Here is a 17,102-nt window from a genome sequence, read left to right as displayed (position 1 = left end):
ACAAAATCACTAAATCATCCATCTCTCTCACTTGGCCTGGCTCATGCTGTCTGCTAATTTTGGCACCGGAGCATTGTGGATGGAAAGTAAAACGACACGCATAAGGCTGGCATGGCTGATCTGGTAAACAAGTACGTCTAGAAAGTAAATAAGTGAATAAAGGCAGTCATGATATGCAGCAAATTGTTTGCACAGGCTAAAACTGATTTACATGACATTTTCTAATGCTCTCTAATCAGGAACACTGTGCACTGTTTGTCCTTCTCACGGTGTTGAGGACGGATATGTCTCTGGATGATTCCCTTGCGCCGCTATCAAAATCGCAGGCGACGGACGTCACAGTTTCCACTGTTTAACTTAGCACTGTTTACACATTTACAGTACGTCCTGTAACACATGGCACATTTGTTTTTGTTTTTTTTCTTCTTCTTTTTTTTTTTTTTATTAATTTGATGCTCTATATGGCGTACAGTAATTGAGTTTACTAGGCTGCATGTGTTCGGAGCTGCTGCTGCTGCTGCTGTTATTTTCTCTCTATGATCAGATAAATTCAAACAAATCATGGACACCAGTGCTTTACTCCTTCTCTCTGGTCTTTACATTACAGAGTTTTTAATTCTTCATGTCACAGCCTCTTACTCTCATTTGTGTGCCCAAAGCTATTCGAATGGGGCCATCTAAGCCACTCAATATGTTTAAGGAACCATTTGTAGACAGTCATTTTCACTTAGGGGTGTATTCACTTTTGTTGCCAGCGGTTTAGACATTAATGGCTGTGTGTTGAGTTATTTTGAGGGGACAGCAAATTTACACTGTTACACAAGCTGTACACGCACTACTTTACATTGTAGCAAAGCGTCATTTCTTCAGTGTTGTCACATTGAAAAGAAATAATCAAATATTTACAAAAATGTGAGGGGTGTACTCACTTTTGTGAGATACTGTATGTGGTAAAAGCAAAGCAGTGGATATATTCAGTGCCATTTAAGTTGTGCTGTTCTAAGCTATAAAAGCTGAAGAGAAGCACAGATGCAAGTCTTATCTGTTGTTCAGTGATAAGACTATTTTTACACAACAGATAAGCCACCAGACCGGGTTAAGCTGAACCAGTGACATCTGGCCTTCAATGTAGCTACACATATGCCATACGGCTAATTAATGTAGTGACAGGTTTGTAGATTAATGAGTTCTTCGATTGTAAAAGAGGTGATGAGTGGTAGAACGTCATGTGTAAAGTCAAGCTTTATTTTCAGTCTGATTTACTTAGGATATATGGAAGAAATGCAGTGGAAATTACAGATGGCTGTTTTACAAAACAAAATCGTTAGATTTGATGATTTTTATTTATTTATTTATTTATTTTATTTATTTATTTAATTTTTTTTTGGGGGGGGGGGGTTGTAAGTTTCTTGTGCAGTTTCATAATTTTGATTAAGCAATATTTCACCAAATTGCTTTTAATTAAGTCACATAGAATACCATGTTACCATGTAAAAAAAGAAAAAAAAAGAAAAAGCAATGTTAAAATACTATTGCTACTACTTTAGCTCCTCCTTTTCTTCTTCTTTTACTACTAGTAGTAGTAGTATTAGTATTGCCACTGCTACTACTACTACTACTACTATTAGTCTTACTACCACTATTACTGCTGATACTACTACTATTAATATACTTCTACCGTTATTACTCCAACTAATACTACCACAACTATTACGATCAGTACTACCACTAGTACTATTACTGCTACTACTAATACTGTTACTTCTAATACTACTTCTGTTAGTAGTACTGCTGTTACTATAACTAATAGTACTTGTATTACTGTAACTACAACTATTACCATAGCTACTATTACTACTCCTACTCCTACTCTTACTACTCCTACTATTACTGTTAGTACTACTTGAGAATGTAGTGGCACCCATTCTCACTTCACTACTTAAGAATTAGCATGCCTTTTAACCTGAGGAGAAAACCTGTATTTCTGATTAAATTACTGCTACTATTATTCCTAGTAGCACTGCTGCGATTACTACTGCTTCTATTGCTACAACACTTAAGAATGTAACGGCACGTGGTGTGACTTCACTACTTAAGAATTAGCATGGCTTTTAGCCTGAGGGAGTGATTGACCTAGGCCTTCCTGCAGTCAATGCAGTGCTAGTTTCCTCACAAAGAATTGCCCAGAGTCTCATTTCTTACTTGATCTGCTTAAGAAACATGAAGCAATCAATACAGAATAAAGTTGAGTAAAGAGAAGCCAAATCTGCAACGTGAAAACTTATAGCCTTAACCTTTTGAATGACCTGGATCGGTTCGTTGTTTTCCTTTGATTGTCCTTAGTAGAGATGTGAAACGCTCTAAAGAAATATCTCCGAGGTCTGCTCAGTGTGGAGCTGTGGCGTTGTCTCTCTTGACCCTGTAACTGTGAGCTGCTTTGCTTCCCTTGTCAAATACGCAACGGAGCGTTGTTTATTCTCTGTGAGGCTTTTATAGAGAAAGGACAGGATAAGTACACACATCTGGTACGGATGTCATGTTTGCGTTGTCCCAGAGGCCTCCTGTTCATAATTATTGTTCCTGTTGCTTTGATGGTTGCCATGCAGGTAGAGTCTCCTCCATACCCCAGCCTGTGCCGATCTCAGCCCTAATAAGGAACCTGGATTGCCAGCTGTTAACTGGACCTGCGTGTACTTTGACAAGTCTTATCAACTACGTTTGTGCTTGTTTTTTTTTTTTTAGATGCCCGGCTTAGTGTCATGCCCCGGTGGTCTAATAGTGATTGGGATACTCGCTCTATCCTGTGTCCACGCCAACTCTGAGATCTTGAGCAATGAAGGTAAGAACCGCTGGACGCTGTGAGTAAATGCCTCGTTCTTGACGGAAAAATGTTGTTTAGAGTTTTCTGAGTTTGCTTATGTTAAGCACCTGCATCTCCTCTAAATAAATCTTCATACTAACTTCTGCCAGAGCATAACCATGTCTCTAGCTTTTGATCAAACTCAAAGAACTGATATCAGCCAAGACAAGTATTAAAAAAAAAAAAAAAAAAAAATTTTTTTTTTTAGCCCAAACCTGAGGCCCAGTTATGTCGTATTTTGCGCAAACAATACGCATCTGTTGTAAGAAATCAAGCTGAGAGCAATTCCCCATGCATCATTTATGGCTCATACAAAGATTTCAAGCTCTCTCTGTGTGTGTGTGTGTGTGTGTGTGTGTGGCAGTATTCCTTCTGGCCCAATGAGGAGAAATGTGAGAAATGTGGTGGGCCTTTAAATGATATACTTCTGCCAATATTCCCTGAAAGCAGACATTGAGCATGACCGTTTCTGGAATACAGTTAGACCCAGGGTGTTGGAGGCCAGCCACCCCTCAGTGCATATGTGCGTATTTGCCTCTTTGTCCAGCACTTGGCACTAAATGCCTGTTATTCCATCCCTGATATAAATTTTGTGGGCTGAAAGGGCAGTAAAGGAGGGTAACATAAACAGTCTGAGTCTCTTCCAGAGTGGAGTTACAGTCTTGCTGACCGTACGATCGTCGATTTGCTCATTTAGGGCAAGGAGTTTGCCATTACAAACGGCATACTTTTCACATTATCGGATCCACATGGGTAATACTGTACCATAAGATCAAATCCAAGGAAAACGAATGCGTTTTATTCTCCGTGTTCTTCATCGGTAAAAGCTATCTGTTTAGAATGAACATGGTGTGCATTTTGATAATCGTATGTTCTTGTAGTTCAACAGTAAAACGAACAGAAGTAACTTCAAAGCACATTTATTTCCCGAAATCGTTTGCTCATATTCACTTCGCTGTGCTAATCTAGAATACGTCAAATCTGATTGTGATAATGCTACATGTACAGCCCAGTTTCAGCCTTTGTCGTGTATTCTTGTGTAGTTTCAGATGTACAGTTTGGCACTCTGGGCTCCACCGTGACGCTAACTTGCAGAGGCTCTCACCAAGGGTACGTTCCCATCTATCACACTGTGCAGCCGCTACGTGACACAGCTGAGCCAAGCCTTCCAGTAAACACTGATAACTTCATGCTTCACAACTAAACACACAGGCCAATTTGCCACAGTCCAATCACACTGAATCCCTTCACACTGACTCCACAGACTCTGAAATTGGCTGCAGTAGGCTACCGCTTGGACCAAATCGATATTCTCAGTCAATACCTGTAATATCCATGGGAATACTGCGGGTTGTGCTAATTTGGCCGCTATGGGCCAGGATAAGTGAAGCGATTGAGGGATTGATTGTGAGTTTTGGCAGGTCTGCGGTGGTATGGACACACAATGGGAGCTTAGTGCGGACGAGGCAGACTCACCCCGGCTGGGACGGCTCTCTGACGCTCACCAACACCACACGCAGCATGGAGGGTAACTACAGCTGCCACAAGCCGAGAGGAGGAGCCCTACTGCAGAGCATCACACTGCGCCTGGGCTGTGAGTGAACACTGCACTTCACACCCAGAACTACACGTCAGCCATTCTGATAGGAGTTATACGATTTAATCTGATCTCAAACCACTGAAAGGTTCTGTTTCATATGTGTTTATGCTGTTCAGACTATCTGTTCTGAATGTTGTATGCAGACGTGCTTGGTACAAGGGATTTCTGTCATTTGTTACCCGTAGGCTTAATTAAGTTGCCCGATTAATTCATTTTACAAATAATTTTACACGTTCAAATCAAACTGCATTGACACCGCACCTAATTGTGCATGCCAAAATTCATTTTAAAATGCAAAAAACGGTGGTTGTTGTTGTTGTTGTTGTTTTTGTTTTTTTTTAAACTAAGTATATAATGTCAGTCCCTCCAGGATTGTATGATTTTGCGATCGCAGAAATGAACACAAAATCAAGCAAACTCCGCAATATGCAGATGAGCTTGCAATTATTCAAATTTTCCGCAGATTTTCTGCACATTCGGGCCAAGACGCGTCACGTGATTCGCGTGCGTCGGACACGAGTACAGCAAAAAGGTCTCATTTACCAAAAGGCATCACCACGAACGTCCATGTAAAACAATTACGCGGAATTGAAATTTCGCTAATTTCAGGTTTTCCGCAAAAAAAAAAAAAAGCAAGTCGCATCTCACATTTTGGGGGGGGGGGTATTTTTGAACATGATAAATACAAAAATAAAACTCTGCAAAATCCTGTAAGGACATAAATATATATTTCATGTCTTTTTCATTAGCACATTTTAGATTTATGAAAATTCATTTTAGAAAATAAGGAAGTGGTATAGAGAATTTTTTTGTACGTCATTAAATAAAGTAAGTAAAGACTGGAAACTCATTTTGGAGCAACTTGTCCAGTTTCTTATAAAAATGTATAAAATGTATAAAACAGTGTACAGAGTTGATTGTAGATTTTAAGCCACTACTGATTTGATTTCATTTCACTTTTCATTTCATTATTACTGGAAGCATAGACTCTTACAGTTTAGTTTTCACACTTTCTATTTGCATGTTTTTTTTTTGTTTTGTTTTGTTTGTTTGTTTGGGTTTTTTTTGTTTGTTTTAAAGTACTGTACATTTATACAGCCCCCCCCCCCCCCCCCCCCCCCCATAACATGTTTAACATTACATTGTTCAACATTAGGCTATATTGGTGGCTATAGTTTAATAGTCAGGAAATTTATTGGTGAAAAAGGAAGCACTTCAGCAATGTCCTGCTCAAACTGTAGGCCGAGGCCCCTGGAGACAGTAAGTGTGTGGTGGTAAAACTCAAAACACTTCCTGTCACAGGAAATCACTGCACAACACAGCACTCCCGCTTCCTGTTAGGAAGGGCAAGATCAAGTTGAGGGTTTCAACCTGTGCTCTGTTCCCAAGAATTTACCAAGAAATCTGCCTCTGTGATGTCACTGTGGACGGCGTGTTTCGCACGTGTTTGATTGCCTGGTTGCTTGCTTGTGTCTTGCAGATGCCCCTGAATATCTGAGTGTCTCCTGTAAACTGCCAAGTCACTTCAAAATGCTGTGCACGTGGACACAAAGAGTTAGGACACACTTACCCACCAAGTACATCTCCTCATACAGGTGGGGTCACGTGACAAAACTCTCACACCGGTCACTCATCACACCGGTTAGAGCAAGACTATACAGAAATGAGTGCTTTCAAACAGTGACTATATCAGAGTACAAGACATAATCCATGCTGAAGTGAAATGAACATGCTCTCAAAGGTGCCACGATTAATACTAATCTGGTGTACATCTCTTTGATTAATCTGTTTATCACCCTCCTACCTTCATCCATGCAATCATTGTGAGACACGTATATGCCTTATTGTTTTAGAATAAGCATTAATATTAACTTGGGCCATATTTACTTCAAAACATGCTAATTAGAGCGATTTTAGCTACGATATGTGCTATACAATGCGCACTACGGTGTAGCTAGCTGTGGCCAATTCAGCATGTGTTCTGTTAAGAGTGAACACAGGGAAATTGTGTGAAGGTAAATAAACGTGAACACACTGATAAATTCTTCCATATCAGTGTTGTTCGGCTCTTCGCATGGCCTGCGTGTGCTTTTACTTCAGCTGTTGGGTTTTAATGGAAATGATTAATGAAATGTGTTTGGAAAACATTTGGAAATGTTTTTAATTCATTCATGATGTGTCTTGGTAAAGTGTCTGCAAAATGGTTTTCAAACATCAGTATGCATTTGAAATCTTCCCCTTTTACTCCCCTGACGTTTAACTCCCCGTGTTGTTTCTTTGTGCCAAAAATAACGCTAGGGATTAAACATGGCCTGCAGTTGTAAAATCACAACGCACACAAGGTGTCCGCTTAAAATGTCTTAAGTTCCTTAATGTCAAAATAAGGCAATTAAATGTCTTAAATTCACATTTCAAAGGTCTTAAAAATGCAACCGAACCGACACCGTAAAGCAGGTTTAGATGTTATTTTGGCTCGTTGCTGTTTGAGATGGTAAAGCCGTGTCACCGTGTTGCACTCAGTGTGTGTGCGTGGGGCTCGGTCCACAGTAACTGCCGCTCCACACCAACTTCATCTCTGTCTGTGCTGTGGGTTTGAGTCGCTTTTAACGTGGATTTAGACACAACACGCGCCAGATGCACTTTGGTTTTACGTTAGAGTAATCTGAAACATTTTTGTGGGCAGAGGTTTACAGCATTTCACCTGGTTGGTAATGAGAAGTGAATTGTTGAAAACTGTTGCCAGCTAAAAGCAGGTCTTCCTGTGGTTTTCCGCCAAAATAAAAGCCACAAGGTCTGACGCATAAAAGGGAATTAAGTCGGAAATATATAACTATTGTTATTTTTTTATTTATTTATTTATTTATTTATTTATTTATTTTTTCCTTCTTCTTCTTTCCAAAAATGGATGTCCATTTATAGCCCTACTTGTTACATTACCCTGGCATTAAAATTACAGAAAAACACTCGTAAACACTGCTGCGAGGGGGTTTCTAATACCGCTGCTGAGGGAGCGATGATAAAGTCGACATCTTTTTCTCTTCTGATTGCCGTAATCCATCTCCCCATTTTTTTTATTATTTTTTTCCTCTCTTAGAAAGTCATGTGAAGGAAATACTGGATTTTTCTTTTTTCTTTCACTGTTCGAGCAAATGTTAATGCTAAAAGGATATTTGCTCTGGTCTCCCATATCCCTCTATAGACGTTTACCCTGCTATAGTTTATTCAACCCAGAAATAGATGTATATGTATGAACACAATCCGTTATAGCTGATGTATCGTGTAGCATGATTGACATGACGCGCAGGTCTTACATTTTCTTGGGGAAATGTCTTGAATGTGGTATTAAAAAGTATTAAATTTGAAGTGCTGATACCTGTAGATACCCTGCACAACATTTTACACTTTTTAAAAATGTATTTGTTTATTTATATATTTATGGTTTGTTGGGTTTTTGTTTAAATTTATTTATTTATTTATTTATTTTAAGGAGGAAAAATCCCTGAATGCATATGCAATAAAACAACAGTACTAATCAAACCCATTGATTATTATACAGTGGGGCTTGAAAATTTGTGAACCATTTAGGATTTTCTTTATATCTGCATAAAAATGACCTAAAACATCATCCGATTTTCCTAAAGTCCTGAAAGTAGACAAAGAGAAAGTAGAGAACGAGAGCAAAATATTATACTTTATACTTTATGTGCTTTATATTACTTTCAAGCACCACTGTAGATGTTAAAAGCTCCATGAGCTGATTAAGACGTTTGTCTTTTTTTCCTTTTTATTTCCTGACCTGTTGAATCACACTGCAGTGTCCATGTATAACTTAATTCATGCACGTGTGTGCCACGCACTTTTGAATAAACCTGAACTCGATGTATGGTAGGTAAGTGACGTAGTTTTGCACCCTCTCTTCTCTCTCTCAGTGTGGATAACAGCAGGCCGGAGCCCTGTGAACAAGAGCTGATGGATGTGAACGAGTGCACCATCAGCAACCCTGTGTTCTGGGGCAGCAAACACCTAGTGAACATCACGGAAGTGAATCCACTCGGCTCCAAATCCACCATCGCTTATGTGGACGTCAACAAAAATTGTAAGCAACATAGCAGGAAACTTAACGGACATTATTTAACACACAAGTTAACTTCAACATACCAGCATTAATGTTGCACTGCAAGTAACTTTTAACAATATATTTTTAAAATATAACAAACGAAATAATCAACACTTGCATGGACCAATGTTCGTACCATCCGTGTGTAAAATTAAGCTTTAAATTGATCAATATGAACTTGAATTTTGTGATCATGTGGCAAAATTCAGAACTGTGTGTGTGTGTGTGTGTGTGTGTAGTAAAGCCTGATGCTCCTGAGGATCTGATCTGCAAGCAAGTGGATACCGAGCCCACGCAGCTGGTTGTACAGTGGAAGCCGCCCGCCTCGTGGCCCTCAGATGTGTCCAACGCCTTTCCGCTGAAGTTCGAGCTGCAGTACAGACCTGTCGGCTCCAGATTCTGGTCCAAGGTGAGATTTTAAATGGCGACTCATCATCCACTTTTCCATCATCAGAAACTAACCCTGAAACAAAGAAATATACTTGTCGTTAAAACAACTTCAGCAGAGATAACAATAGTGAGATTAGAGAACGCTAAAGCAATATATAAAGTATACGATGCAGTGTATTTTAGTGCAGTATAATATCTTCTCACACATGCTTGGAGTAGAAGAACGAAGGCAGAAAAGGAAGGAAGGAGTAGAGGGAAACTGATTAAAAGTCATCCTTATAGAAGCGGTTTAATCAGTCAGCACTTAGGAAGAGATTTTAAAAAACACTAAAAGTGACCGTCCCACTAATTCCACATGAAACTATAATACTGTACGTGTCCCATTTGCAAATGTTCTGAAGCTGTTAGACTGTTCGTTTATTGCATGACAATAGACAGTGAATTGTGAAAAAGGCAGTGAATTATGGCAGCACCTCTCCTCTCACACTTTATCACACTGTGACCTGTAGCGTCCTCCAGCACCTCTCCTCTTACTCATTCAGGTTCCACTGACATCCCAGAGCTTCTGATCCTCTCTCTCTCCCTCTCTCCTCTCTCTCTCCCTCTCTCCTCTTTCTTTCTCCCTCTCCCTCTCTCCTCTTTCTCTCTCTCCTTTCTCCCTCTCTCCTCTCTCTCCTCTTTCTCTCTCTTAGACAGCTTGACCTGTCAGTTGCACACCAGATCGTCTTGCATTTCTCTGAAACCTGAACGTGTTCTGAAACTGATTATAAGCTTTTTTTCTTTCTCAGCAGTAATGGGTCTGGTCTTTGTGTAGGTCGACATGAAGCATAGTCATGAGAATATTGCCGAGAGTGTGTGTGTGTGTGTGTGGGGGGGGGGGGGTTGATGTCAAGGTGAACTATAATCGATGTTCATTTACTGCCACTGTAAGCATTTAATTAGCAAATAAATATTGGCCCCAACAGTTGTTTTTTTTTTTTTTGTTTTTTTTAAACAAACGTTTTTTTTTTAAACTGTATTCGAAAAGCAGCACTCACTCTGTCCGTGGGTGTTGTAGAAGGTTTAAATAGAAGCTAAATAAATGTCCTCATTAAACCTTAAATTCCACACACAAGCATTGCTTGTAGGTGAATACAGCTTTGAATGATTTAAACCAGTTTTTTTTATGTCTCTTTTTTTCTTGCTTTAATGATATTATATACATACACCTTATGAATTAGAGTTTAACCCTCCTATTACGTTGGAGGGAAAAAGTTACAGCCATTACATTTGTCTGAGACAAGCCATAAGAAGAAATATTTGCATACAAGGTCATGACCCTATTCGAGGAAAAGTCTAAACATTTCAAAGAGAGATTAACCAGTATTTCAGACATCTCAAATGTGGAAATGGGTCAAACTGACATAATATAATAGCAGGGTTAAATGTGGAGGATGAGAAGCACATTCTTGTGCCCCTGATATGAAGCATTTTATTTTGAGCAGATGGACCTTGCCGTATGGAATCAGGAAATAGGTTCTGGGTCAATACTGAAATCTTATTATGCGAGCAGTTCCTTGATTTATAGCAGTCTGAGCACAGTAGGGTATCACTCGCCAAACTCACACAGTATTTGAGCGAGGAACGCACAAAATTTAAATGGCTTTTTTTTAATGGATAAGCAGACTGATTGAGTTATAATACGTGCGTGAACAGTACGAAATAAAATCCAATGTATTACTTATTTATTAGTGTGCTTTCTTATATCTGAGTATGTAAAAGGGGGGGGGCTGTTTTGTGTCCAGGTGGAGACAGAGGACACGAGTATGGTGATCATGGACGCCCTGATGGGTCACTTGCACCACATCAGAGTACGAGCCCAGGACGCCTTTATTAACCACAGCCAGTGGAGTGAGTGGAGTCAGGTGGTGCAGGCCCAGCCCTGGAGTGGTGAGCCATACACACATGCACAGAGCTACTGAAGAGATAATGAAACTCTCACACACAGAGAGACTGAGACACAGACAAAAACATTCACATACCGAGACACACACACAGACAAAGACTAAAACACACAGACATGTATACACTGATCAAGAAACACACACAGACACATGGACAGATAAACATTGGCTAAGACACAGAGACACGGACACAAGGATGGACGCATAGAGATGTGCCGATATGTATACACAAACATAGAGACATAGAAACGGAGACATGTGTTAAGACAGACATAAACACAGAGACTGACACACAGACAGATACCCAAAATCCAAAACACAGATAGAGACACAGACCAATAGAGACATGCAGATATAGACACACACACACACACACACACACACACACACACACACACACACACAGATGGAGACATAGAAACAGAGAGATGAAGATGGACATAAAAACACACCGACAGACAGACAGACACGCACACCGAGATATGAATATGCATACCGACAAACAGAAAAACACACAGATGGACATGTGTGTGTATACACACACACACATTGACAGAAGACCTGATGTCTCACCTAATGTAATGTTTGTTACTCAGTAAACCAGCACTGACTGACTCTGACACATACTCAGACAAAGTCAGCGTGCAGTTGCAGTGTGCCTCCACTACACATAACCGCTGTTTTTACCAACACCGTCCTGCTTTATTTTTACATGGTGCCCTCTTTTGGTAGATTTCCTAAGTTTCATTATGATACGCGAGTATTTCTCACATTTCAAAGCATTTGAATGTTGTTTATAACTCCTGCTGCTCCTGACTGAGGCATGATTCACGTTAATTAGGCATTGCTGCAAATGAAGTGGTTTTGTGGTTAAAATAAAAATGACCAATATGCACAGGCTTATCTGGAAACATTGTAAAGCTTTTTCTAATTAGTAATAACTGCATTTAAAACCCAGGCCAGTATGTAAAGTACAATGGGAATAAAACATTGCTGATTTGGGAGGCGAAACCGGTTCATGTGCATCGTCTGAGAACATGTATCACGTTACATCATGTGATTAACATGTAACAACTTAATTACATTAAGTTCAAAACCTCTATACAGATAAACGTACAGCTCATAGAAACAAGTGTCCATATTACAAATACTGCACTATACATCTATTATTATTATTATTATTATTATTATTATTAATAATAATATTATTATTTGCCTCCTCTTTTCCATTTCAGATCTTTCCACTATACCGGAAACCACCACAGATTTTTTCGAGCCAATCTTCCCTTCCACATTTCCAGTGAAGGCAACAGAGAAGTCTCTAGGTACATTATTGCCATTTTCGTCACAAGAATTACAGAGATCGTTTCAGAGAAAAGCTGAAATACATACTCACTACTTTTCCTTCTCTGGGCTGAGCTCTTTTTTTTTTTTCTTTACTTTTTTTTTTCCATCCATGAAAGCTTTGAGGATTTGGCAGTAGAAGAGAGCACAAGTCAAGCTCAGCTCGAACATGCGTTGTTAGATGTCTTTGAGATCTCATCCAGATGCTTTTTTAGTTTTTATCCAGATGTGTCTGGCCTTTGGTGTTTTGGAGGCTGGGTTTCCTCTACTCTTACTCATATCGTGCACCAATCACAACACAGATCAGCCTTCATAAAGCAGACCATGTGGCAGGCGCCACCATGACTCACTCAGCCTTAACGAGCTAATCGTTTCCAGATTTCAAATGTTCTCATTCAGCTAGCGTACACAGCAGAGTACACAGAGTTACCAGAGACCGCCCCAATCAGAATGAAACTTTTCAGATGCTTTTTTTTTTCTATAACAGCAGCTCTGACAGCAGTGCCAGTTGTAAATCAAGGTTTGTATTAATGTGTTCATTCTAATATGTTACCGTTTGTATAATAACTCGTAACTTGTATGACAGACGCTCTACATAAACATACATGTGCTGTTAATTAAGAAAGAAAGAAAACACATCGTTATTAATTTAGTGAAGCTTTCTGTAATTAAACATTCTGTAAGGACTTTCCAGCACTTTCCATGTTCTCAGGAACATCACAATCTGTGTTTTCTTGGTCTTAATAACTGCAGTGGGGATCAAAATGAAGCTGGGGAACTATTTATCCCCGCTGTAATATAAGTGATAAGAGGAATGAACTTGTTCCACGGCATTAAATGTAACTATAAACTGATATAAAAGTATGATGCCATTCTTTAGTTAATAGTAACTGTAACCGTTGGTAAATTGCTGTGGTATAAGAAGAATACAACACTTCGGTGCTTTTATGGGAAACTTCTGGTGGTCATTGCTTATTTTCCCACAGCACTATGCCACCATGTTTTATTCCTTAATGTTAACTTAAGTGGAAATAAACAAGATAAACAATTTTGCTTATTTTAATTAATATGCTGTATTCATATACATCATATAACAGTATTTGTATTGTTATTTGATGCCTAACGATGGACGATATTGATCTTCTTTGTTCACTTTGTTTCTCAGATCCATCGTTTGATGAAAATGGACGTCAGGTCTTGATCGCCCTTGGCCTACTGGCAGCAGTAATGGTGGTGGTGGTGTTTACGATCACAGTCCTACTATGGTGAGTGCTGGCTTTAATCGCTTAAGTACGCTGGTTCATATGGAATAGGAGGCTGTATGGGAACTAGAAGAAACTATCAGTGTAAGTTGAACTGAACGAGCTGGTACGCACATACAAATTAGACATCAGTAAACATATTAATAACTTCATTTTTAGGGCAATTTGTGTATTTGCCTGGAAAAAAAAAAACAAAACAAAACATTTCTTGTAATGAGTGCTCTGTATCAAAACAAATCTGGATGATGTTTCTCAATATGTAGACATGTGGGAGTTTGTCAGCTGGTGGACGTAAATGGCTAAAAGCCAGTGGCTTTTTCTGTGGGAGAAGGAGTGTGTCTGTTAAAGCTCTGCAGCTTTCACCGAGCTAGCTGGCACATTTATTTTGGCACAAAAAACTAGAACTGTAGTTTTTCCATCCTTCGTGGGTCCAGTAGCAGAGGTTATACAATAGTTGTGTTGCGGTTTGTAGCTAATGAAAGCTGATTCTGTACGCACGTATTGGTAGATTAGGGGCGGAGCTAGCAGTGCAGGTCTTTGCTGATTGGTTCTACCTCACGTCATGTTTTGTGCCATCAAAAACAACACTATACTATTTTTTTTTTTAACCTGCACAAATCTGTACCAGTATTACTAATGCTACGAAAACGTAGCATGAAAGAACAAAACTATACATTCATTCATTCACTCATGTTCAGTAAGCACTTTATCCTGCTAAAAATATACACAGTACTGTGCAAAAGTTTTAGGCACCTGTTTTTGTACAAACGTTGTTATAGATTTCTTATTTTATGACTACTACATCGAGTCAGTACAAAAAATTTTTTAGATTCTCAAACGTTAGTTTTCTAGCACAAAATTAAATGTTACAGAAAAATGTTTGCGTGTCAGTAAAGAAAGCAGAGTATATTAAGTGGTAAGAGACACTTTTCAGACAAAAAACACAATGAAGGCTGCTGGGTTTCGCTGCAAAAATAAGAACAAAGTCAAAGACAGTCAAAGGCGCCGGAAGAACCGTGACTGGTTCTGCAAGATGCTCAATAAACTTTGCAGCTCATTTCCTTATAAAACTGCACACATTGTACTGTAGACTACTATTTTTATTTTATTTTATTTTTTATCACACCAGATATTGACTTTGTTGTGTTACTGCTCTTTACGGTATTTTAAAATGTAGAAACATTTAAGTTCATTATTTTGAAGGCATCTTTGCTCTACAGCATTTCTTTGCATGTGCCTCAAACTTTTGCACAGTACTGTGTATACTGTAACGTATACCACTATCATCCAAACATGTAGCTCCATCACTCATCCCTGCTTTAATCGGTGTGTATAATGATTAACAACGTAAAAAGCAAAACAGGCCATTCATTGGAAATCCTCTCTTTCCATTTTCCTAAACGCTAAATAGATTTCTTTGTTTTTCTTTGCAGTGTGAGGAACAGGAGGCGGGGCAACATGACAAAACAGGAACTTACCTCAATGGTGAAGATGAAGTCCTTGCTAATCTAAAGTGAGTTGCATGAGCTCTTCATCTCTTCATCTCAGAAAGTTTACAGAGTGCTGGGTGTCTTTCTGTCCGCATGTATTTATTTAGTTTTTCGTGCTCAGAATGACAGGATAGTGTCAAACATATTCAGTCAATTGGTCCCTCACAAAAACAGTTGTTTTTTTTTTGTTTGTTTTTTTTAAAAAAATGATTTGAAAATCAAATCATTTAAATAGAGTAGAAATGTTTCCTTCTGGTTACTGAGGTTAAGGTCGGGGTAGTCATTATGTCGATGGAAGATAGAAAAGTGAGTGCGTGTACATGCGCATACACACTTCTGCATTCCTGAGGCTCTCCCATGTATCATCAATGCTAGGTCGGAATGCTAGTGCACACCTTTTTACCATAACGGACACACCTTTGACTAAGTACATTTTATGAGCATAGCTGCAGCTCCACATTTGCTTCCATACACTCCAGAAGGTCTGCGTAATTTTCTAATAATTTATGCATTAATATTGCCATCTGTAACTGCGGTCATGCACTTAAACAATAATGAATCTCTCCTAATTACAATCGTCCAATCTGTTTCTGCTTTTCTTCTCTGCAGGTTTTCAGGTTGGCCTCGTCTTTTTCAGCCCTCATAGGGCTTCATCATAGGGAGTCACGGCCACTGCCACTGCAGCGCTGATAGACACTACAATACCCACGGTTTCACTTTCCTCCTGTCGCTGCTTGGGGAATTGGCTCCTTTCAGTGGAGTTCTGAGTCCCATAAACTGTGAACCCTTCCAATGTAGCACAACAGAAAACAGATACTGGCTTTCATTGTTTGACGTGCAAAGCAAATTTTTGCCAGCTTTGGACCATGAACACCAGCACATTTTAAACTCGGTGTGCCAGCACTTATCCATCGCTTCAGCTTTTCCATGCAGACTCGTGCCATTTGGCTGCAGTGACACTTGGAACGCTGTGAAGAAAGAGGGGAAAAAAATAAAACAGGCATGGCTGTTAACCAGTCATGGGCCATGTTTTGGGCATTAAGAATAAAGTTGGCATTCTCTACATTTCAATGCAAGGGACAGAGCTCCCGAACCTAAACCTAGCTGCTACATGCGGACAAGAGACGTTTTGCAGCCCGAGGAAAGCTGAGCATTTCGAGGAGTTTGTATCCTGTTCACATTGAGATGAAGATTTCCGCGCCACATAATTTCTTCAGCCTTTTAAAGCCTCATCATTTAAAAACAAGGTCGAAGCATCTGCAAATAATCTCGGGCTTGATTTGAACCCAAAGTTGCCTTTGAAATATACTGACTTCAGCAGTAAAAAAAAAAATATATATATATATATATAAAATCTCTTTTAGTGTTGTAGGCAGGGCCAATAATAACCATCCTCTAGACCTCTACGACAGTAAGTTGGCATCCTACGGACCACACAATAATATTGGGCTCTGAATCGATGTGGTTAATTGCTTTTACTTACCTCAATTAGAAATGCTTTGGGAAACGTGAAAAATTTATTTTCACTGAGCGTTGAAACAGAAAGTGAACAAAACTACTTGGCCTTGTATTAACACACCCACTCAGGACATTACCACAGCCAGAGCAGAGCTAGCATCGAGCTTCTAGTGAGTGGACTGCACTGCACTGTACTGTACATTTCAGTGTGTTCACTCTATTATTCATTTCACTATTAACCATGGCAATCTATTAAGCTGGACATCTGCTGATGGTTTGTATGGACACTGATTAGCATTTAATGTGCATAAACGTAAGGCAGCAGAATCAGTTGCAGTGTATCTTTGCTACCCTGTGTTCATACTAACGAGTGACGAAGCAACAAGTGACACGACATGGAGCCATGATTCCAGCCTCGGTGTGTAGTCATTTCAATTTAGATTCAAATCTATTTAATGCAAATTAGTTCTGATATGGTAAACTGACGAATCCAAACGGCCGGTGCCAGTATGTTCAATGGAGTGGTTCTCTGGCATTGGGTGTGCGTGTGCGTGCCCTCCTCAGAAATTCACTTTCTATGTGCATTGACATTTGATTTAAGAGGATTTAGTGCAAAAATGTTTTTTTTTAAAAAACCT

General features: G+C 39.3%; 1 protein-coding gene and 1 long non-coding RNA gene across 4 annotated transcripts in view; one reads left to right on the top strand and one right to left on the bottom strand.

The window, feature by feature from the left end:
• The window catches only part of il11ra (interleukin 11 receptor, alpha), a 36,872-nt gene extending 20,081 nt beyond the window's left edge, over positions 1 to 16,791 (top strand). Inside the window, exons 2-13 of one of the 3 annotated variants that reach the window (XM_017489195.2) lie at positions 2,743 to 2,839; positions 3,904 to 3,970; positions 4,282 to 4,454; positions 5,941 to 6,055; positions 8,390 to 8,556; positions 8,817 to 8,986; positions 10,752 to 10,896; positions 12,146 to 12,235; positions 12,745 to 12,774; positions 13,420 to 13,519; positions 14,950 to 15,029; positions 15,616 to 16,791. In XM_017489195.2, the coding sequence (XP_017344684.1) occupies positions 2,743 to 2,839; positions 3,904 to 3,970; positions 4,282 to 4,454; positions 5,941 to 6,055; positions 8,390 to 8,556; positions 8,817 to 8,986; positions 10,752 to 10,896; positions 12,146 to 12,235; positions 12,745 to 12,774; positions 13,420 to 13,519; positions 14,950 to 15,028 (1,233 nt within the window). In that variant the 3' untranslated portion in view covers position 15,029; positions 15,616 to 16,791. Of the gene's footprint in view, positions 1 to 2,742; positions 2,840 to 3,903; positions 3,971 to 4,281; positions 4,455 to 5,940; positions 6,056 to 8,389; positions 8,557 to 8,816; positions 8,987 to 10,751; positions 10,897 to 12,145; positions 12,236 to 12,741; positions 12,775 to 13,419; positions 13,520 to 14,949; positions 15,030 to 15,615 lie in introns of all 3 variants that reach the window. The other 2 variants (XM_017489192.2, XM_017489196.3) reach the window with 2 other exon arrangements.
• Positions 8,412 to 12,497, bottom strand: LOC108276980 (uncharacterized). The gene is made up of 2 exons (XR_001815034.3): positions 12,303 to 12,497; positions 8,412 to 9,040 (listed from the first exon to the last, which is right to left on the bottom strand). It is a non-coding gene; the product is annotated as an uncharacterized LOC108276980 (long non-coding RNA).
• Positions 16,792 to 17,102: the final 311 nt, after the last annotated feature.

The sequence above is a fragment of the Ictalurus punctatus genome, chromosome 16 (genome assembly GCF_001660625.3).
Source record: "Ictalurus punctatus breed USDA103 chromosome 16, Coco_2.0, whole genome shotgun sequence".
Taxonomy (NCBI): Eukaryota; Metazoa; Chordata; class Actinopteri; order Siluriformes; family Ictaluridae; genus Ictalurus; species Ictalurus punctatus.
Note: the sequence above shows the minus strand (reverse complement) of the source record. Positions and strands in the feature narration are given on the sequence as shown.